Consider the following 23,350-nt stretch of genomic DNA (forward strand, 5'->3'; position numbering starts at 1 on the left):
GGAGTGAGGAAGAACGCAACGGAGTGTGAAGACTGCAGCCGTAAGTACTGACCGTGTTCGGGAGGTCAAGAGCTGGTGATCAATAGCGTTACAGCATCCAGGACATGACTGCTCATTCTGGGGAACCGAGCACCCCCACTTCCCGCACAAGGTGCTCTGCGTGTAAACATTGGTCTGGACAATGCCTGTACTCCCGTGCTTTCTGGCACTGGAAGGAGGCATTACAACACAGCCAGGTTAATATCCAGGGCTGGGCCTCGTCGCTGCTGGCGGCCCCAGGCCAAGTCCTCCAGGGATGAAAACCCCGGGTTCAACATCTGAGGCACCAGATCGCAGTCAGCTGTGTGGGAGGCAGTCAGGGGAAAACGAAACGGACAGGTGTTTGCAAGCCCCGGGAAGGAGTGATGCAACCTAGTCAGTCCACCCACAGAAACAGCGGGCCTGGGGAAGCCGGAGGTGGGCCAGCTCCACCCAGCTGCGAGAGGCCCGCCGTGTGCTGGGCCGCACGGGCCGAACTGTGCGCCTGGATGCTGGAAGAAGGCCCGCTCAGGAGAGGCAGGAAGGGACTGCCAAGGTAGGCTGGGGCTGGATCTGCAGGACTCCTCACGTTTGTAAGTCTGACAGGTGCCCTTGCACAGTAGGGTCTTAAAACAGGTTGAAATGTTGGGAGGGGCACACAGGCACGTCTGTTTTAGAAAGAGCCCTTGGGTGAATCAAGACAAGTGACAGGACTCGGGAAGTGGCCCAGGCAGGAGTTTAAGGCAGTACCAAAAAGGCCGATGTCAAGGGGCGTTTCGGAAGGAACACGCGGTACAGATGAGGAGGGAAAGGACCCCGCAGCGGGCTCGGAGGCAAACCTAAGATGGAAAAGTTTCGATCCCAATTCTTGTGATGACGGTGGGGCGGGGGCGGGGAGAGGAAGTCACTCCAACCTTCCTGAGCAGTTCTAGATCATTTCTGTACTCTCTAAAGCATGAAGAAACCATGGTAGCAGTTGGATATAGGACAGCAGAAGTTATTTCGGTTCTCTTACTGAAAATGGGTTTTGGGCCAAGGTCAAGCTCAAGAAAACCTAGTCTTTAATGCCGAATCAAACAAGATGCCAGCGAAGACAGATTGCAGCTGATGTAGGCATTAGCCAAGAGGCTGGGGTCAGTAACGCAGCTCAGTTTAGATCAGTCAGGCACCCTGGAGAAGAGCCCAGATATGAAGGGAATTATGGCCCACAAGGTGAGCACACACCTCTTCCCCCAGAGAAAGCACCATCTCCCAGAGAAGTATCTAAGGCTGAGAATGTTAATAACTGACCCTTCCCCCACCCCACCACGAAACAGGTTTCCTGAAACCTAAAACAGGTTCACTGTTGAGGAGACACAAAGAAATGACCATAAAAGACAAGGTTTTGGGGTTTTTTAAATATATTTTTATTTCTCAAACTCAAAGCTTTATTTCATCAACTTCTAATACAGTTTGCATTGACAAGTGATTTCACCTTCATCACATAAGAAGGTCAGTGACCATCACACCAAAGAGGAAACCTTACATATCTTAGGCATCACTAAGAAATTTCGAAGGCTATGCAAATCCAGAATAACAAAAAGCTTCCAATTCAGTCTAATAAGTATCTTACTTTTCATCTATATTAATTTGGAAATTACTGGATAAAAACTCTTAATTTTCCTAAAGCAGCTATTTTTTTTTTTTTTAACCTTTGGGGGAATGGAAGGAGACCAGATGGCTTGAGTTTTAAAACGCCCATATATCCATATTATTTAATGACTTCCTCTTTAGTGGATCGTCTTCTCACCTTCCTATACAAACACACGTGACAATTTATACCAACTCTCACCAGCCCAGGCAAACCTCCAAGCGTTTTCTTTAGTTTACACTTAAAACTATTTTTGAAAAAGTGATAGGTAAACAAGATTTAGAACTCACCAAAAAACAAAACAAAACAAAAACACATTTTCTTTCCTGATCCTCACCTTGGGCAGTCTCCACAAGTAATCCTGAAAAGTTGCCAGGTCTTTTAACACACATCCTCCCTACATACCTCCCTTGGTCCTCTGAATGTAATTGGCTGAACTGGAATAGGTTCCAAAATCAGCTGTGACATTCTGGTCTCTGCCAGATTAAGGATCTGGATCTAACCCTGGCAAACAGGAGTTCTTCACCTTACGGAATCCAACCGAAGGGCTCTCCTTCGTAGAGAGCCCCAGACACCCAGGAAATCATGGCCCTGGGGAGCTACAGGGTCTCTTCCCACAGATGGATAACTATCAGTACATTTGAGCTCTGAATGTAGGTGCATCCCAAAACAAGGCACCAGTACCAGACAGTTCACTAGAAAGGAGGCATTCCTAAAGTGAGGAAGTTGCTCTTGAGTGGCACCATTTCTCAAAGTTAACAAAGCAGTGCTAGTTAAAATCCTAACCCACCACGAAGGTAAGGAGTTAGCGCTCGCAGGGAGGTGGAAGGACGAGCAGATTCAGGGCATTAGAGATCTGATTATTAATAGGTCACCACAAAACATGGGTTTACACACAGCTCAAAGTGACTCAAATCCCCAGGTGTGTTGAGGTGCGTCTGCTTTTCAACCAAATGATGAAATAGTGGAGACCATGAAATCTATGTGCCTGGCTAACTGGCAAATTAATTGACCAATATAATAAGTGGAGCGCCTTATTGGAGTACCCTTTTTGAGGTACTCAGACTGGCGGGGGGGGGGGGGGGGGGGAGACTTGACCATCAAACCACATGTTAGGACACAGCAGGGCCCCAGCATCTTTCGTACCCGATTCACCCTGGCTGCCAGGTGCTCCCAGGTGTGGGCCGCACCCCAGCCCACATGCACTTAGCAGGAACCCTGATTGGAAGTTGTCCGTGATAGAGAGCTTAGTTTCAGAGTTGAAGTTGAGTGAGGAATCGTGTCTTACTGCCAAAGTAAAACTTAAGGGTGAGACTGAAGCTCAAGGCCAGGAATTCAGGCTGTGCCTTTCTGCCAACACAAGGGGAAACGGTACTGTTTTAATCTCACTGCTGCTCAAATGGATTCCAAGAAGCAGGCCAGAAAAACAAGCTGCATACTTGCAGAGAGCATCAGAGAACTTCAGAGTCCTGAAGCAAGTGAGACTGCTTAGATTTATATTAGAATTTGTACTTGAACTTTAGTGCCCTTGACCACTGGCAAGTTTCATGTTACTCAACACACACAAAAGAGGAACCACACGTCTCGGTACCAGTTCAGGGGACCTGGTGCTTGTGTGAGCAGCATGAAAGGCAGGTTTCAGCTGGAATTTCCAAACACCCGAAATTCAAGGTTACCTGATCTATTCTGAGGCCGGCAAAGGCCTTGTAGAGCAGGTAGAAACACCACTGGACCAGGGTGAGGTTTTAAAAGCGCAGCTTTGGTCAGTGCAGCCTTTTACCCTGATGGAGGTTCTAGAACACGTGTCTACTTTCAAACTCCAAAATGGTGGGGCTGACTGAGAACTTCAAGTGAACAGATTGCACTAAGATGGTCATTGTGCAATGGTGGTAAAGAACTAAGGGGGTGCGGGGGCGGGCAGAGGGGAGACTGGGAATTTCTAACAACTTCTGGGCTTCCCTTCATCCTCAGAAGAGGACTAGTACCAGTTAGGAAAAAAAAATATATATATATATATAAGCAGAAAGAACTCCAAGGGCAAAGTGGAAATTTAATTACTTGATGTGGTTCTGATTCTATCTTCGTCTGGAGCCTCATCACCCTGATCCTCAAGCCTTCTAGTAGGAGCAATACTGACTGACTTCTGTTAGCAAGTGCTTATGTTGGTGGCTTCATCACATCTCAAAGTTTTGGTTAATCAGATCTGTCATTTCTGCGCAAAGATGTTGCCATTAGACCATAATGGCGGCCTTTTAATGTCATGGATGAGCACGTAGTTTTTAAAGTTGGGATTCACTATTCATCCCCCCCCTTTTAACCCTGAAGCATGCTGGGCCCCCCGTCAATATAAAACCAGCCTAGACTCAAAGCTAGTGCATTCAAATGTAACTATGGTTCACAGGCAAAGCAGAGCTGGTTACTTACACACAGAAGTGGCCTCTATTCACCTAGTGTAACACAACACGGATACCAGCTGAGCCCAGGGGTTCAGTCACACCCAATCTGCTTTTAAAAGGACCAAGACATCACATTCCCCCAAAAAACCCTGAAAATACCATCTTCAGAAAAAGGAAAACCATGCATTTTCTGCTAAGCCTTTCTGCATTAAGGTATCTTCATTGTTTAAAGCAAGGAGAAAGGAAAGCAATCACTCAGGGCTTGGGATTTTTTTTATGGCCACAGGAGAAAGAAAAAAATCAGGAGCGTGGATTTGATGAAATCACTTTACAGACCAAGCTGGTTGGTGATACTGAGTTCCTTTGCCCTCAATACCCTAGAGTGATGCTTTCTAAGAGATCCCACAAAAGTTTTCAAAACACAAAATTCCTTACCTAAATCGACTGGGAAAGCAGTAGCCTAGAACTCTCCCATTTACCGAGCTTGCTTTAGACTGGAGATTAACGCTGTTTTTCTTCTAAAGTGCACAATAAAAACAAGTATGGTCAAATCTACCAGAATAAGGAAGGCCATTCTCCATTTACTCCATTCTTCCCTGAATCCACCAGAATTAATCATTGCAAGGAGCCCTGGCAGCTCCCATGCGGCACACCAAGCCCAAATGAGCGCTAAGTCTCTACCTCGCACACAGCGCAGGGGCAGAGGGATCGATTCCAGAGCAATCGTAAGCCAGAGGACTCTGCCCACAGCAGCAGGTCATTCCTTTCTACTGAAAATCCCGAATTCATGTGCTGCCCAAAAAAAGCCTGGAGAAGGAAATCACTATTTTTTGAAGAAAGAACAAAAACAAACAAAAAATAATCAGCGAAGGTATTCCAGAAAAACAGCTTGTTATCCTTGGAATGTGACCAAAACGGGTTTCCAATTAAAACATGGGAAGACCCTCTCACATCAGTTACTATAAGGGCTCTAGACTCAGCACAATCCTTAGTCTTAGGAAGAGCAAAACTAAAGTGATGAGCTGCTGAGGGAGGGAAAAAAACAAAGTGTCATTCAATAAGAATTCCTTAAAGAAAAAAAACAACTGAACATTCACGTTTCCTATTTACAATCACCCTCTCCCCCACCCCGCCGCCGCCACCACAATTCTGCTTTAACATTATGTTCCACATTTTATTTTGTTTTCAAGTTACATTTCAAGCAAAGGTCTTTTTTTTTTTTTCCTCAGCAATATCTCACAATTCCTTGTGAGAGCACAGCATCTAAACCATAAACCACTGTCAACCAGATCTCAATGCTCCAGCTACCAGCTTTGGTTTATTCATGAAAGAAATCCTCAGCTCTGCTAACAGGGAATAAACGTAAGCAATTCAGTCCCTTGAACAAAAATGAAGTCATGAGACCACTCTCATGTCCACCATTTTCTGCCTGGCTAAAACTGGTACAAGAAAATAGACTATAACCACAACTTCCATAGAACAGCTGAGAATCCGCTGTGAAGGCCAACAGAGCCTACGCTAGGCTTGGGTGAGAAGAGACACTGCCCAAGCATTCTCCCAGATTCCATTAGCGCACGAAGCTCCAATCTCCCCGTGCGGCTGTTTGGGACATGGCATGTTAGTGTCTGTCTTGGAAAGATGTGGATAGGTCGTATTTCCTATAGCATTTTCCAAAGTGGCACTGGAATAATGGGTCCCTTTAGGGTTGGCTCATGATACACTGTAGACCCATTCCAATGGGTGCACAAAGAAAAAAAGAGCAGAATCAGAGCTGAGTTCCCCTTTAAAAGCCAAACACCTACATCTAGAAGGAGGCTCCCCTACCTGAGAGCCCTTGCCCTATGGGGGTTCCCACTGCGGAAGCCCTCAGGTCTCAAGGTTAGTTACAGGGCAGCCAGGTAGGGTACGGCTGGCTGTAGGTGACGGGAGGATGGGCAACATAGTAGTTGTTGAAGTTGCCATCACTGACGTAAGGAGCTGGTTGGTAGTAACAGGTGACGTTGGTGGCGTTGGGGATGATGTTCTGCTCTGCCAGCACGCGCAAGGCCAGGAGGGAGATGAGGTTCAGGGTCTGCCTCCGCTCGTGCCCCATGAGGCACACGGTGCTCTCGTTCACTACCCTGCGAAGGATCATGAGGTAGTCGTACTTGCTCCTCTCTTCTTCGGCAAAGTGGTTTTGAAGGTAGGTCTCCAGCTTCCTTTGCTGTTCGAGGATGTCCGGGAAGTCGATGAAAAACCTGGAACACATGTAACGCTCCAGAGTTTTGATTTCTTCCTGGTCTGTGGGCCGGAAGTCCCGCACGAGGAGGTTGCTGTACTTGAGCAGTCCCCCACCCCTGATCTCTTCGGGGTTCTTGGTGGCGATCAGTCTGTTCTGCAGGTGGTCGAAGGCTTCCTCAAAGTCCCCATACACGCTCTCCCCGATCACTGTGGGGTGGACGTGCTCAGAGATGGGGCTGCTGGAGCAGTCGTAGAAGAAGAGCAGAGAGTCCAGGATGATCTGAAAAGAGTCCACGCTAAACTCAAACTGGCGCCGGATGGAGTCGACGAATTTCAGCTCCACGTTCCTCCCGTTCTTGTTGGAGAGGGAAATCAGGCTCCAGCGGTCAGTGTCCGTGCAGACCTTCACCAGCTTCTGGACGTATGCCTCCTTCAGGGTGACCGGGCTGATCTTGAGCTTGTTCACACCTTCCGGCAGAAAGTTCAGAAGAGAGCACAGCACCACATCTCTGACCAGCTGAAATTCTGCCTCCGTGGGAAGAGCCACGTGAAAGATCAGGTCCAGGTCTTTGCAACCCAGGCCATTGTCTTTGACCAAGACGTGGCCCGCTGCGGAGCCGTTCAGCCGGACGTCTTGCACTTTGATGCCTGCCTCCTCCAGCCGGCCACGCACAGTCTGGACGATGTCCTTCAGGGTTATCTCCAAGGTTGGAAAGTTGCCTCGTCCGTGAATGGGTACGACCTCGGTCAGGACCTCATGCAGCCGGCTAACCTGATCCCAGTTAAGCACGCTGAAGGACACGCAGTCCCTGGTAGTGCTGTTCTCCTCTGCCATCTTGGGGAGTGTTCTTGCGGGGAAACTGAAAGTGAGGGGGCGAGAAACAGAGTTAGGATTCGCTTCTATGTGGCCAAGCAGCCCGAGGGACTCAGAGCAGATGCTCAACGATCTCTGAATGTTTTCCCGCACAACAGCGACAACGGGTGCCTACTACTGGGTGCTGCTGTGAGGGTTACAGGTCACGGATGTGTGTGGGAGGGTATGTGCACGGAGTAAGGACAACATATACAGAAACCTACCCTCTGCTTCGTGATTTTGTTTTATGTGGGGCTGGTTTCTTTGTTTCACTTGTTTTGTCTGCAAGAGGGTGGTCTGTGTGAAGGGAAGTAGACAAACTTCTCAAACAAAGTCACCTAAACACATTCCTCAATCGAAGGCCTATAGGTTAGGCTAATTTTCCTTGTTCTTCATAGAATTACCTCTCCTGCCTTTGCATGCCTACCTACATCTTGAACTGGCTTGATAGCTAAGCTACCACCCCCACACCCTGAACACAAGACCCCCACACCCTGAACACAAGACCCCCACCCCCACCCCAGGAAAAGACTTCCTTCACTCCATGAGGAGATGAAGATTCAACTCTGGGTCGCAACCACACCGAGGACAGGAAGTCAGATCAGTCCTGCTAGAACCAGGTACACGGATTATCTTGTTAGCAAGAACCCCACGTCCTTTTCACTCAGGGGAGTGGTCTGCCCTGTAACCAGCACCTCCGTTATCCAGAGTAGGACGCCAGGGAACCGTCTGGATGACAAGATTCCTGGCAACAATGGTTCGGGTCAGCCCTGCAGTGGATCAGCTCTGTCAGCAAGGAGGGCCCTCCGCGGCACGTGGGAAACTTCCTCGGGGCAGTGTGATCTTTTCACTGTATTTTGAAATCTAGCACCTTCAGGCTACCTGAGAATCAAGTGAGCTCTCAGTATGAGGAGCAAAACATTCCATCTCATGCTTCACTTGCTAGAACCATAGTTACACCAAAGTAATCTTCAACCAAGTCTTACGTTTCAGAAAATAAAATACAACAGATCCCTGGAAATCCTAATGTGTAAAAACAAATACTGCTGTATTAGAAAGTCAAGGTGCTTGTGGATCCACGTGGGTCAAACATTAGCTAGACAGACGTAAGAGCAGAAACAAAATGTCAAGGTGCTATCCTCACCCTTTGGGGCGAGCACAGAGTTTCCCCGGCCCCTTCGCCTTCCTGACTTGCTAGGCACACACAAAACCCATCCCAACTTCTGCAGTTTCATTGTTTGGAAACCACTGCTTTTGAATGCACATCCACCATCACTGTCCTGAGGTTCCAGCTTGGGTCTTAGGCTTGCACTGGTGCCAGGGATCCTCGCCTGACATAATCGCTCAGAGGGATGGTGATGGTTGTCACTCAGTGTGGGGGGCACCACTGGACACCCCGAGACAAGCTTTCCAGGAGCTGGCCATTAAGAAGGTGGGTGAGAACACACATAGCAATAAAAGGCAGTGTGTGGTAGAAAGAAGATGGAATATAAAGGTAGAAGAAAGGCGTGTTCCCTGGATTGGAGTGAACAAGAAGGCCACAGAAGAGTTAGTTCACTCACAGGGACAGAAAGGCAACATGAGCTCTGGGCTGGGATTTAGGGCCAGAAGGCAACGTGCAGCCAAGACCTAGCGAATTGTCAGGTCTGGCTATCAGACACCTCTCAAGCCAGAGCACAGGCTCCCTTTGGTCTGTAGATTAAGGGGTTGAATGTGCTTGGCCAGCAACAGGAAGGGTGGTCACATGATCCCAGCAGGCTCTAGGAAGACCAATCTGGGGCTTCTCTGGGCTTCTTCTGTGCTTGCTACGGAAGAATACTTGCCAAGAGGCAGATAAGTTTCCCTTCAAACCTGTTTGGACAGTGTTAAAAAGCTCTAGGCTCTCTAGATCATTCTACCAAAGCAGGCCTAGGTTAAGGATAACAAGCAAAATTTGTGGCGAAATACTTCATGCTCACTGTGGCTAGCATTTGGCTTCATGTCAGACTTGGGACATCGTTTTAATGTGCTCTATGTACATTTGGTTCTCCGTGGCCCTTTTATGATCAGCATACAGTACGCTGTGCCTATTACACAGGGCGCTGCACAATTAAGTCCAAATGACTACAAAGCGGTCTGGCGCTAGCTTTGTTTTGAGACACTGCTAAACTATCTATGATTTGGTGACACAGATTTCCATCAGGTATGTTGATCTCCCTATAAAAGCACAACCTTCTCTCCCTATGTATCACCTGCTATTATGCTTCCAAGTCTCATGTTTATGATACAGGAATGAGAAGTCACAGCGACAGAGGAGCAGCAAGTGAATCAATACTTGGAAGAGAATGAACAATTAATTTTAAGAATATCTCAAAGAAGAACCTCAGTAATGTTGTAGAAGAAAATAACTATAGGAATGACTTTTGACTCGTGCCTTTTTTTTTCAAAAGAGTTGTGAGAAGAAAAAAAAAAAGTTTCTAAAATTAAAGTCAGAACTACTCCCACCTTTAGAACAGTAGTTCTTAGAGAAGGAACATCTAACACCAGTGGGAACGTGATGAAAGCTATCATTCCTTCTCCAGGGAGGGAGTGGGGAGAGAAGGGGAAGACATAAGCACAAGACCTTTCATAGATTTTTAAATCTCTAAACTTGCAGGAGGTTCAAAGTTAGAATGTTTTAGATTGAAAATCTGTAAGGTTCATATGGGAGAAGGGGCAAGAATGGCCAGGAGAGTTATGAGAAACAAGGATGATGTACATATTAGCCCCATAAGAGGTATTTTGAAGGCACAATAATCGAAACAGTGTGGTATTGGTACAAAAAGACAGACTGTTGGGACAGAATTTTTAAAACCTAGAAATAAAATCTAATACATGGGGGATTTCACATATAATGAAGGAGGCATTTCAAAATAATAGAGACAAAAAGTTTAGACATGTAGATAAGTTATCTACATTTAAAAAATAAATAAGGTGACTCCTTGTCTTGTGCCAAACTAAGATCTAGATGGATGAATTAAAGACCCTGAGAGTCCTGGGGAAACATGGAATTTACGCATACAAATGTACAGTAGGCCATCCTTTCTAAATCACATAAAACCTAAAAGTCAAACATTTGATACAGAAAAATAAAAATATCTACATGGTAAAAACACCACAAAGAAGGCAGAAGAAAACACTAGGAAAATATTTGCAACGTGAGGCAAAGTTACTTATTTTATTAATGAAGAATGAGCTCCTACAAATGAGAAAGACGAGCACCCCAACAGAAGAAGGGACAAAATAATACCTGAACAGTGGCTCAGATGCAGAACACATTCAACCTTACCTTAAGGTAAGTAAAATTTCACCGTATCATTCTTACCTATCAGATCGGCAGAGATCAAGAAGCAGACACCCGTTAGCACACTGCCCATGGGTTCTCTCTGAAGAACAGCGTGGGACTCTCAATTTTAAGTGAATGTACTCTTTATAAATCAATTCTACTTTTAGGAAGTCTACTTTTCTACTTTCGATTTTATCCTGTGGGTATACTGGCCAGTATGCACAAGGATATTCACTGGAGAATTCTCTGTAAAGCTCCAGAGTCATCAATAGAAGGTGAAATGACTTAATGCATGTGTACAACAGTATACAATTGCACGCAGCTGTCCCAAAGAAGGGAGGCAGCTCTCTATCTCTGAGAATGTGAAATGCTAGTCAAGGTTTATTCACAGAAAACCAACCGTGCGTGTGTAAAAGCACAAGCCCACGCTTGTACATTTATACAGATCTCTGGGAGGAAACACAAGTACTTTGGCCTATAGCAAATATCCCCTTCTAGACTGGGACACGGGACAAAGGAAACTTATTTTATCCTTTTTGAATTGAGAACCTACACATGTATTAACTGAAAATAGTTAAAATCTTATGAGCCATATCTGAAAATCTTTCCCCCGTGAGCCTTCTAACTCATCTGCTACCTTATTTAGTTCTTTCAATGCCTTTCCTATCACTCCCCACCATCTCTTTGTCCCCAAATCAAATAACACATAGAAGCTTCCCCTCCCAGCCTTAAATGTGCATCTCTAGGAGGTAGGCAGGGGAGGAGGGACTGTTTTTCCCCTAGAATAGCTTTTAGTCGAGTTTCTACTTCTCCACTGTTTAATAGAAGATGTCCATTGTTTGTCAAAAATCCTCCAGACTTTCAAAATAATGGATAAGCCATCTCATCTAGACCCTTTCTATGTTTGTTATCCCAAAGTGGTTTTTTTGTAGTTTTATAATAATTGCTATTTCTCATTTCAGACATATGATAGTGACCCTCAGGACTGCCTACTGTACATTTGTATGCGTAAATGCGTTATGTTATCAGTTACAGTTGCAAGAACCTTAGTATGCGTATATGCATTATGTTATCAGTAACAGTTGCAAGAACCTTAATAAATGCAGTCAACACTTACCAGGAATCTAAGATGTCTGTGTTTGGCATCTTGCGTGCTAACTTCTTCTGACATACATGTGAACAGTGGAGTTAACTTTTAGAAAAAAATAGTTCATATAAAAGCATGGTGTGGAACATGACAAATGACAAATCCATGGTGTAGTTCTTAATTCTTCCAGTTTATCATGACTTAGATATGGAAGAGCTCAAGCTACTGAAGGCTCAAATTTAGGCGGGGTTCATATTCAGTGCTTAGCCCATTAGAAGGAGCCCAAAATAAGTTACGGATGACGATTACAAAGGCATTCTTTGTTTTCTCTAGCCCAAACAATTTCTGATATCAAAAGTATATATTTTTTTAGGGACCCCAACAAACACTGGTATTACTAGAATAAATCCAAGTCATAGGCCCTGAGGGCTTAGATAACACACCAGAGTGTAACAGTTTGAGTTTTAATTAACCGCTTGAGATCAACATTGATATAATCTGCATATAAAAGAATCATGTGAAACACATTCTCAACTCATGAAAGGGCCAGGTTAAAGGCAAACTCTAGTTAGCAGAATTAACAAAATGATGACTAGAAAACAAAATTAATTTGATGCCTGGTAAATTCAAACTAGAGTTTGATTTTCCTTTTACTGAGAAGGAAGATTAACTGAGAAGCAGAGTCATTGTATTTTGCCCAGTAGAAGCTGGGCAAGGTGGGAACCAGGATTTCTCACTGATTTGGTAATTCAGGCACCATTTTATAAGTGAGGATGACCAACTGCCTACTCAGTTCAAAGTACTTAATCCCCTACAAAGTTGGACTCGTGACGACTAACCACCTCAGGTGCCCCTGAATTCCCTTTTCTTCTACCATCTGGCTGCAGCAGGAGGGTAGAATGCACACACTGGAAGACAGGTTTGCAGGAACAGCAGCAAAAAGTGAGAGGAAAAGACTAACCAAGCCCAAAGAAGAACAAACCAAGCTCCTAAGGACAAGTTCATGTCTAACTTACCTTTGTTTCCTGTGGCCTGTGCCAGAGGCCCTCAAAGGCAGGTTGATCTGAAAACCTATGATTAAGCCCTAATTGAAAAAAAAATAGAAAAAAAAAAAAGAGAGAGAGAGAGAGAGAGAGAAAGCCATTTCTAGTCCTGCTTCCTAGCTTACCTAGAGCCCAGAAATAAGAGTGACAGAGACTATGAAAATGTGAGGGGACTCAAGGTGGGCCAGCAGGACAGGCAGACAGACAAGCTGGAGATGAGCGTGAAGAGCCTACGTAACACTTCTGGGTCTTAAGGTCAAGGGCTTAGGTCAAATCAACACTGATTCCTATTTATGCCGGGTATTAGGCATAGACACTGTCCACAGGGTTCTCAGTATATGTGGAAATGTCCATCTGTGAAGTTAAGGACAGTGTATATGTAAGTCTGAGTCTGCGATATTTCACGTGAAAGCTCTAGAAGCTACTGTCCCAAAGGTTTCATGGAAATGCTGAGGTGTGAACAGAGGCTCTCAGCTATGGCAGCCCTCCAGCCCCTCCAGAGACAACTGAGCAACACCATCTTCCTCTGACCCTGCTGGGGTTTAAGAATACAAAAGAAACTCAAACACATTTCAACATTCCTTTGATGACAACATTTCCTTTTATGGTTACTGGATATTACCTCAAAAACCTGGACCTTCCTAGCAACACTTTCCAGGCTTGAGGTAAGAGACACAGCCATGGGCCATGGACCAAGCCTGGTGACAGACTACGGGAGGTGTGTATGCAGAGCAAAGACATTTGCTGTCCCCAGCTCCGGGCTGAGAGGGGACCCATGCACGTGAGGCAGGCATCTTCCACACAAACTCTTCCCCCTCCAGTATACCACAGAGGGTACTTTCAGGAAAAAGAAACTACTCATTGCATATAAAAACCTAGAGAGTTTAAGCAGAAGTGAAAGAGGGTGGCATACACACCACACTCTTCTATCCCACCAATTCTTTCAGCAACCCGAGTGAATGAGAACCACATTCCCTGTAAAATGAAGGTACAAACGTGTGTGCAAAAGAAAGGGTACTTAGCATAAGCCCCTTCCCATCAATTCCCATTTAATCCTCACAAGCACTCCGAGGAACTACAACTGTCCCTTTTGCACAAATTAAGGAATAAAGATCAGAAAAGATTATGTGAACTGACCCCAGATCCTCAACTCTAGAGCGAACATTCAAACCCTTGGAACTGGCAACGGTCCCCACCAAGCTCGCTCTGCCACTGGCTGGGTGGGAGGCAGGGCGAGGGTATAGACTCCTGCTACAAGTCCACAGGTGCACAGTGCCCTACCACAGTGCTGCGACCACGGTGATCTCTTCTATAACTGAGATTGTATTGGTCTTAACCAGAAAAGGAGAAAGTTACCCCTCTAACTGTGACACTTTATCTCCACCACATACACTGAAAACAGAGCTTGAACCAATCACCCTTTATCGCCTGCTTTAGAGCAGATTCCAGTTGAGCAAAGGACATGAGTCAGTGCTCATCTTCGAGGACGCCAAGGTGTCTTTAGAGGTACCCCTCAGAGAAGCACGAGAGAAGGCAATTCACTGCCCATGGTGTGGGAAATCCTATTTCTCAATGGGGACGCACATCAGCGGTGTCATAATCTAAACATCTTACCAACACTATCCACTCAGAAACCACTGACTACCTCCTTAGAAGCTCCAGCAGGTACTAGCAGGTGCAGAGCCCTCCAGGCCCTCTTCATCGGGGGAGAGACCAAATGTGACCAGTTGTCCAGCCAGGTGCCCTAACATGAATCACCAAATTCTATCTGATCCAGCTTTATCCAGATCAACCCCTCTGATGTGTACACCGGTGCTACCATTATCCCTGCTTTACAGGAAAGGGGACCGGGGAACAAAGAGGTTATACAAAGTGTTAACTGTCCAAGGATGCCCTGCCAGGAAATTGGCACAAATGGGACTGAGGGGCTTCCTAGGAGGTAGATAGCTTGGGTGCATGTGTTGGGGTGCGGGTAGGGCTTGGAAGATAAGCTAGCTGCTCAGGTAGTTGTAAAAAGTAGACGGCAGTAAGTGGAGGGAAGAGGTGAAAGGTATGAAGGGTTTTTATAGGACAGCGGGAAGGAAGGTGGCTAGATGAGCTAAGGGCCCCGGGTGAGGTGGGCCAGATGGCAGGTGCCGGAGGCAAGGCAGAAGCATTCGGAGCGCGAGTCCCTCGCAGCTGTCAGTACAGAGACCCTCTCCCTGCAGATCATCATGGATTCGGGGATCCATGGCTGGATCTGGCTGGATCCACCAGAATGGAAGGTAATTATGTACAGAAATGCTAATCATTATGCTCGGGTTTGTTTTAAAGGAGCAGTGGCTGTGAGGTGAAGGCCCAGGTTGCTCCCTTTGAGGGAGCTGCCGGATGTCAGCCAGGCTGCCAGGCAGTGGTTCTCAGAGAGTGCGGGGACAGTTGCGGGGATGCGCTCTGCTGGCTGGAAGATTGGCAGTGTTGATCTGCTGATAAAGCAACAGAACAGGACACTCTGCAGACAAGAGGGCAACTTTCTAGATCCCAGAAACTGATAACCCAACCGGAGCTGCAGACAGAAGGTAGGTAAGTTCGCAAGCAGTGATGGGCACCCCTCGGGCAAGCTCGGGGAGGGAGGGGAGCTGGGATGGCACTGAACACAGAAGAGCCTGGCACAGACTGACGAATGCACACATCACACCTGCCACCTCCCCAACTGCACAGAGTCTGGCCTTTGAGATGCCTACGCCCTTGAGAAACAAGCCGGGCACTCTGGATGACCGTGGACTTGGTAAACGCGGCACTAGACCAGCGGGCAGCAAGGAGAAAAACCGGCTCAAAGTAGATGCAGCCTTCTGGAGAGAAATCCTCTCTCATCCTCGACTGTGTGGTGAAGGCCAGGAGTTATGGAGGACCAGGGGGCAGCCTGAGGAAGCCCAGGGGGGAGGCCGCATTCTGGAGACTCCTCTGCCCCCAAACACATGGAAATGGTAGAGATAACTGAGACATGCTTTTTTGTTTCACGTGAATGTCCACAGAATAAGAGTTTACGTTAGCAGACAGCCCAAAGCAATCGAACCACGTAAAATAATGTCTTGTTTATGAAAAGGACAGTAAAATATACTGTGTGTTAGCTTTTTCTAGAACACTCGCAAACACACTCTGCCTCCGTTCAAAGAAACAACAGAGCCGTGCCGCAGAACTCTGCCCAGAGAAGACAATTCTAAGTCAGTGACGCAACAGATCCCGCAGCTGGCCTGTTCCCACTCTCCGCTTGGTCATGTTCAGCCAGAGGTCCCAATCTATTTTCCCAGGGTTATCAGGAGGTCCTAGCCACTGAACACCCATGTGCGCCACAGCCCCCAAACTTGGTGCGATTCCCATGGCAGCCGGCATGCTGCCTCAGCAGAAGGAAAGGGGTGTCCCGGACTGAAGCAGAAGCAGGTCACCAGAAGCCAGGGCCGCCTGGCTCAGCACCACGCTTCGAGTTCGAGGGGCCCTCCCAAGTTCTGCCTTCCCACGGATGCCCACAGATGGTCTGAATGGTTATCAGAGATTGGGCTCTGTCCACAGACACCCGCCCTAAGAGGACTCCAAACAGAAAGCACTTTCTCGTCTTTCAAAATAGGATGCTTGAGCAAGTGTGGCTGGAGAGATAACGCTGGAAGAGCTCATGCTGTGGCTGCAAAACAGCACAAAACAGAATCAAAACACGGGCCCAGATACTGTAACAGGGACACCGCAAAGGTGCACACGCTTAGAGGAATACCCAGAAATTGTCACAAATGTAAACGTTAACAAGGTCAGGACATGGACATCTTTAGATGGAAGCTAAGCACAGAAGTCTTGATTTTTCCGGGGTGTCAGCGATATTAAGTGCTACATACACCACTTGAACTGGAAATAATCCCTGTTGCAACTTGGCGCCCCACTTCCTCCTACGAAATGCCTCTGTCTAAATCAGAGATGTTACTGGTCTGACTCATTTAAAGAGATCGCCAGAGCCGGCCCCCACTGTTTTAAAGACTGACTAGACTGAGAAAAACTGAACGATTCCTAGGAGGCTGTTTACCATAAGGATGGCCAAGTTTCCGTACAGTCCGCGGGGTCTAAGGGCTGCCAGCCCCCAGGGTCTATCAAGGATCGCACACCACCTAACCCTCCAGCTTAGAACTTGGAGCAGTTGTCAGGTGTCCGGAAGGAGGGCCTCGGTTTGCTGTCCCGTCCCTAGCAGCATCCCTGGGCGTTATCAGGAAAGGGCCAAGCTCAAGAGCGGCACTTATCATACTTTAGACACACACACACACACCCCATTCACATATGTCTAAGTGTGAGCTGGCCTCCATTTCTGGGAGGATGCTAATTATGCACATTCCATCCAGGTTTTAGGTTTGCATCCCTGTAGCAGGCACCCGACCTCCAGGTCTGAGCACCGCCTCAGCCTGAGTGACACATCACTAGGCTCGGTGGCCCCTTTGACATTATAAATGCTGTGAAGAATGGCAATTTGGGTAGCTGGGAAGCACTGGGGGGTGGGAGGATGCATTGAAGTGAAGGAGCAAGACCATGGGGTACCCTATATCTGTACCAGCTCCGCTGGAGAAGCCAAGTCACCCTGTGTTTGATGTTTCAACATGTGTGGAGCTGGGCGGGCCACGGATATGGCCCACTAGGAATGATTATCATTAAATTAGCATATACCAAGTCATGTGTTGCTGTCATTTGGCAGCTCACAGACACCTGTTGCTTGAAAGTTATTTCCTCTTGCAATTTCAAATGTCAGTTGTTGATATATTTTAATTGCTGATAAATTGTTTGAGCCCTGGTCCCCTGCCAGTGTCAGTCAGAAGATTTCATCTGCAATTCTTTGAAATTCTATTACCTGGTGATTATGCTCTAAGAAACCACAGAAAAATGAAAGAATGAGCACCAGACGAGGAATCAAATATCCTGTGTTTTAGTGGCAGGCAAGACTCACAGTGGGAATGTTTATCAGTAAGTGGGCTACGATGACTGAATTTCCTTTCATTCTTTCCGGTATCTGAGTGCCTACTATGTTCCGATCGCTGTTCTAGGAGCTGATGACCCGTCAGTAAGCAAGAGACAGAGACCTCTGCCCTCTCCTTCCATAACTTGCTGCTATTAACTCATATAGAATCAAAACTGGAGAATGAGCCACTGGGCAGTTGGGTCTGGACCCGTGCTGCTCAACACTGTATCCACAAGCCTCGTGTGGCCCTTGAGCACTCGACACGGGGCAAGTCCACACTGAGACCACTAAGATGTGCTGTGAACATAAAATACACCCCAGATTTCAAGAACTCAGTAGGAGGAAAAAAAAAAAAAAAGGAAAGTATCTCCTTAATATTTTTTATATTGATTACCTACAGAGATGTTAACATTTGCTATGATGAGTTAAATAAAATCATTAAAATTCGTTTCACCTGTTTATTTTTACTCTTCTATGTGATGACTGCTAGAAACTTAACTGGGGCTCTCCTATTTCCCCTGGACAGCACCGGTCGACTGGCCTTACCACAACGAGGAAACTGAAGCCTGAAGAGGTCGAGGCCCATCCTCACAACCCAAGACAGGCCTCAGAGGCAGGGAGGAGGGAAGCAGAGAGAGCACGGGAGGCCCAGACACTCAGGACAGTAGCAGTGCTAGCTCCCAGCTGAGCAAGCCCAACCAGGGCCTGGACACGGGGTCCATGCTCACTTCGTGTCCACTTCACCTCGCCTCCTGGATCTGCACTCTTCCTACCGCAGCGCCCGGCCGCTTCCTCCACGTGAGTGCCCCGACGGGCCGGGCCGAGAGCACGCAGGGTCAGCCGGCTGCAAGGCCCACCTCCTCAGCCACAAGCACAAGTCAGGGATAAACGGGGTGTGCTTGGGGGTAGGATGTAGACAGTCGGGCAAGGTGGAGGATGACCCTTTCCCCCACCCCCGTGTAAGGGCTGGCCCAGAGGACAGAAGCACATGGTAATGTGAGGGAGCGGACGCAGTTCCAGATTCGTGGATAATTTTGTTCTCAAAATGGGCCCACAGAGAGTGAATATGGAGACATATGGGACTGTGTGTGTTCATCCAGCGGAAGATTTGAAAGTAGAAACAGAAAACAAGGTACACAGCAGAGCTGTAAAGAGGTGAGTAATGAGATACGGGGACCCTCAGATGGGGTGACCTCAGGAGCCTCTCAGGAAGGTCTAAACCTGGGTCAAAATATAGTTTGGTGAGGAAAGAAGAACAGTGATTTGTTCAAATATTTGAATATGAATTCTGTGAGACAAGGGAGGACAATCAGGAAGACTCGTCCAAGGGAGGTGGAGGATGAACAGAAGGTCAGAAGGGGACAGGTTCTGAAAAGGAGCTCGGTTTCTGGAGAGATGGGCAGTTCCTGGGAGTTCTTCAGGTGGCGTTTGGGGCGGGGGGGGGGGGGGGCAGGGGATGCAGAATTGGCCAGAGAGGCAGGAGAAGAGCCCCATACGGCTCTCATGGAGCTGCTGTCTACAGGCCCCTGAACCAGGTCAGTGATGGCAGTGGGAAACAAAAAGTGAAAAAGATAAAAGATCAGCAGAACCAGCAGCCGAGTGAACTGGAGAGAGAAAGGCTGAGCGAGCCATGTGAGGCTGGGGTTGGGGTGGATGGGCAGGAAGCGCAGGATGGAAACACTGGAAGAGAGCGGGTCTGGAGCTCAGCTTAAGGAGCTTCAGCTGCTGGCCAATTAGCAGGCGCAGCCCCTCGGCTCCAAACCTACCAAACGGAGGCCACCATTTAGAAAAAGGCCCAGAAACCACCCGGCATTTTAGGCTGGGAGCTTCCCACCCAAAGAGCTCCCGGCCCGTTGGCCCACCAAAATGAATCTACCTAAAGGAGACATCCCTCGTTGAGAGAACTGGCAGTTTAATGCCCCAGAGATCACTGTATCTAATTCACAGGAGCACCTTCTGTGCCCCAGGGCCTGCTCCGGGTGTGGGGAGGATTCAGCAGGGAGCGCCTATCCCTGCCTTCCTGGGGCTCACATGCCAGTGGCTAAGACAAACGAGCAAAATCTGAGTGCCTGTGCATTAGGACGCTGTCCCGGCTCCTCCTGCATCCAGAGCGCTTCCACAAGGCCTTCCTACATACCACTGCCTTGGCCTCCTCGGCACCTGGCACCAACTGCTGCCCGGGGAAGGACTTAACTACTTACTGACTCAATCACCGTTACCCAAGAAATAAACACTTTATGCAGTTTATAGTGACCAAGCCTCCAAAAGGCTCTGAGACTAAAAAAAATCTCCTCCATGGAGTTACTTAACATCAGCAATTATTTCTTCATATTCCTTTTTTCCCGTTGTTCCAAGAAGCTCTGCAAACAGTTCTGGGGCAGCCTAGAGGGACCAGCTGTACAAAATCTATCGATTCTAAACAATTCATAAGGCTCTTTCCTACATAGCTGGGTTTGCAAAGAGGCTTCATTGAAACCACTTAAATTCCAGATATGAGCTTCTTTAGTGAAAGGATAAAAAGGCTTGAGACCAGAAGTCTGGGAAGCATCACAAGAGATCAGAACTACCGCTGTACCCAACTGGCTTGTTTAAACATGAGCATTTCTTTAGACACAGGGGTGGCTGCTTCATCATAATATAGCTCATGCCAGCTTGCCAGGCCACGGTCAAAACACCAGGATGGCACAACACATTTTTCTATATTGCCTTTTGTGTACTTGAGTGACATCACAAAAAAAGCAACGAACCTTATCTAACCAGAGTAATGTTTTATCGCAAGTAACAGCTCAGATTCAGCATTACTTCCCTTTAACCCCTAAACACACACACAGAGAGTAACGCACACAGCCCAGAGATCTGGCCTGAGACCAAGAAACCCAAACACGACAACCCAAGTTTAACTTAACTCATGAAACTAGGCTTGGGCTTCCACAACTTCTCTTGGGAATACAAAAAAGGTCTACCATTCAGAGCTCTTGGCTTGTCATTCTCTGGTGACTGGCCCCAGGCACACAATATATCAGAGATGAAAGATGAAGACAAGGTACTACTTACTTGAGCAGTTTAAAAAACCCTGTCATTTTCTAACTTTGTATCAAATGTGTCCGATTACCCGCACTGGGAGAACAAGGGCACTATAGTCCACTCTGCATTATCTTTATTGCTAGGCAGTTCCTTGGATTTTCAGAAGTACGAGGACTTCTCTGTTCTTTGATGGGTAGTGCAAGATGTGCACAATTTGCCCTGGCCTTGAACACTGGGGGCTGTAGGCTACATGGGGCATACTGGGAAATGCAGGGGTGAGGGGTTCTGTAACTCAGGATGGGATTTCCGTGAGCTGCTTATACTCACAGTACAGGCGAGCAAACCAAGGAGGGAGAACCGCTGGTGCTCAGCTAAATCACATTCTGACAAATAGGCAAGATCCACGTCCTTACCTTCAGAGGTACCCCAACTTAATCTCTGGATACAAGGGAGGTATTGTGGAAGAAACTCCACATAGAGAGTGCTGTGGTGAGCTCTAGGTACAGACACTGGCATGAAATGAGGGACCTTTGTTTTGGGTAACAATTTAGAGGCCTCCTGGCTGAGAAAAAAAAGAAAGTGGGCCTATTTTTTTTTTTTTTTTTTTTTTAGCTTTCACATTGTGTTATGGGACTCGCCCTACAGCTACCTGAACAATTATATACAATATACCAAAACCTTCTTTCTAAAAACTCCTTATTGAGAATAAATGTACTCTAAAGATATGGGTATACCTTAAGACACAAGCTTTCAGTTATCTCAAGTAAAAGCTTGACTCCAGAGATATTAAGTTTTCCATCTTCACAAACGAGAATGTCAAAGGACAGAACCCCTGCTGGTCCAGGCAGACCGCCTCCCTGAAAGCGAAGAGAAAAGTCAGCATTCTCTAGTCCCCACCCCACCCCCTTCAACGGCAGGGTCTCATGGGTGGGTCTCACTCCCTCAATAATACCTTTGGGGATTTGAGACACAGCACAACTCGTGGTAAGCGCTCCTAAACCACCACCACCCAGGCAGCCCCAGGCTGCCTGGCTTGCTTCCTTGTGGGCTTCCTTGCCAAGTTACTCCCCTGGAAAGGCTAGCGTAGCCAACAATGGCCACTCTCATGCCCCACCCCCCACCCCACCCCCACCCCGCCCCTTGGAGGGCAGCTGGGCCAAGCCAGGAGTCTACTTTAGAAGAATTTAATAATCTTTACTTTATTTCCTGGCCCGGTTCAGGTTCCTGACCCACTTACCAAATATCCTGAATACCAACTGTCACAATACAGATGATTACAACAGTCTCTATAAACGCTGACTGTAATAAGTGAACTTGAAAGCACTCCATGGCTTGCATGTTATAACTCCGTTAAAAAAAAAAAAAAAAAAAAAAAAAAAGTTTAAAAGCTACCTAAGACAAGGACTTAGCCCTGCAGAAGCCTTTCCTCCAGACAAAAAGGAGGGAAGGGGACTGGGCTGATCCCTCCCGCGAGGTCCAGCCTCATCTATCAGGCGGTTCTAGCGGGGATGGGTGAGCTCTAATTCTCCAGAGAAACTCGCCAAGCTTTTCTCCGGAAGTCCTCCCTTACTTTGAGGTAGAGCAGTTTTGTTTTCTCTCCCATCTGCGTTCTGTGTTTCGGGGTACAGGCTACCAACCTGTACTGGTCAGGTTCGTCACCCTCCTCCGCCTCCCCTCCCTTCTCTTCGATCTGGGGCAGCCACCCGCGGCACCGCTGGCCCAGTCAACTCACTGTCAAGGCTTTTGGTCTACACGGTAAGCAAGTTTCATTCCTAAAGGGGGAGGAACCAGGCAGGGCACAGACACCGTATTCCCGAGAAGTTTCCAAGAGAAGTGCAGCGCGCGGAAGTCACTCGCGTGGACCACTTGCTGCTCACGGTGTCCACAGTCTAGTGTGAGTCCACCGAAAGTTAGGGGTCCCCGCCCTGACCTCGAAACCCGGGCTTGGCGCCGAGCCGGGGAAGCGCCCCTCCCCTCCCCGGCCTGAGACGAGCCCCTGACCGCTGCGTCTCCAACTGCGCCTCCCGAAACCGCCGCATTCGAATTCGCGCTCGGCTGGCCTGCGGAGGTGTGCGTGCCCGCGGCAGCGCAAGCAAAGAAGGGGCGGCGGGGCGCCGTCGGACCGGGAAGGGGCCCAAGGCCCCCATCGCACGCTCCTCGGCCGCCCCGCCCGCGCCCGCCAGCGCACAGCCCGCGGGGCGCGCCGAGCAGGAACTCGCCAAAGTTTGCCAAGCCCCGGTCGAAGTCTCTGGAAAGTTGTACCTCCCTCTCGGGGCATCTCGCCTGGCCCTCAGGAGCTGGGGGATGTGTGTGGGGGTGTCGTCGCGGGAGCGGGAGGGGAAGGGAGCACCGCGGCCCGGCACCTGTCCGTACCTCCCCTCTGGCTCCCCACCGGGCTCTGAGAAGACTTGAGCTCCGCTCGGCGGGGACAGACCCCCGAAGGCAGAGCGCGCGGCTCCCTGGGGCCGCGGCATCCTCGCACCTTTAGGGGAGGGGACCGGGGACTCACCTGGGCGGCGGAAGAGGAGACGACAGAGGCAGGTCCTTGGCGTGGGCAGCCCCCAGCAGGAGCGGCGCGGTCACTACAGCCCCCAGGCAGCGGCACCGAGTGAGCGGTCCTGCCGCCGCCCCCTCCGCTCTTATACGGCTTGACCACGCCCCCACCCCGCCCCCGCCCCTGAGCCTTCCCTCCCCGGGGAGCGAGGGGCGGGGTGGGGCGGGGCCAGAGCCCACGGGATCCTTCCGCCTGGGCGCTGACGGCGAGGGCAGGGCAAAAGGTGCCCTCTGATTGGCTCCTCGGGTGAATGGTTGC

The 23,350-nt window shown here is 48.3% G+C and overlaps 1 protein-coding gene across 3 annotated transcripts; it reads right to left on the reverse strand.

Moving 5' to 3' along the window:
* Nucleotides 1–1,400: 1,400 nt before the first annotated feature.
* TENT5C (terminal nucleotidyltransferase 5C) lies at nt 1,401–23,141 on the reverse strand. 3 transcript variants are annotated; one of them, XM_034990194.1, is made up of 3 exons: nt 23,048–23,132; nt 21,273–21,395; nt 1,401–7,124 (listed from the first exon to the last, which is right to left on the reverse strand). In XM_034990194.1, exon 3 carries the CDS (start codon nt 7,097–7,099, stop codon nt 5,924–5,926), a length of 1,176 nt encoding a protein of 391 aa, XP_034846085.1. In that variant the 5' UTR covers nt 7,100–7,124; nt 21,273–21,395; nt 23,048–23,132; the 3' UTR covers nt 1,401–5,923. The 3 variants fall into 3 exon arrangements, with proteins under 3 accessions (XP_034846085.1, XP_034846087.1, XP_034846086.1); XM_034990196.1 differs by lacking the exon at nt 21,273–21,395 and having other exon boundaries at nt 23,048–23,141; XM_034990195.1 differs by lacking the exons at nt 21,273–21,395; nt 23,048–23,132 and adding an exon at nt 21,776–21,809.
* Between the last annotated feature and the right edge of the window lie 209 nt (nt 23,142–23,350).

The sequence above is a fragment of the Mirounga leonina genome, unplaced genomic scaffold, assembly GCF_011800145.1.
Source record: "Mirounga leonina isolate KUSES-001 unplaced genomic scaffold, KU_Mleo_1.0 Mir_507, whole genome shotgun sequence".
Classification (NCBI taxonomy): domain Eukaryota; kingdom Metazoa; phylum Chordata; class Mammalia; order Carnivora; family Phocidae; genus Mirounga; species Mirounga leonina.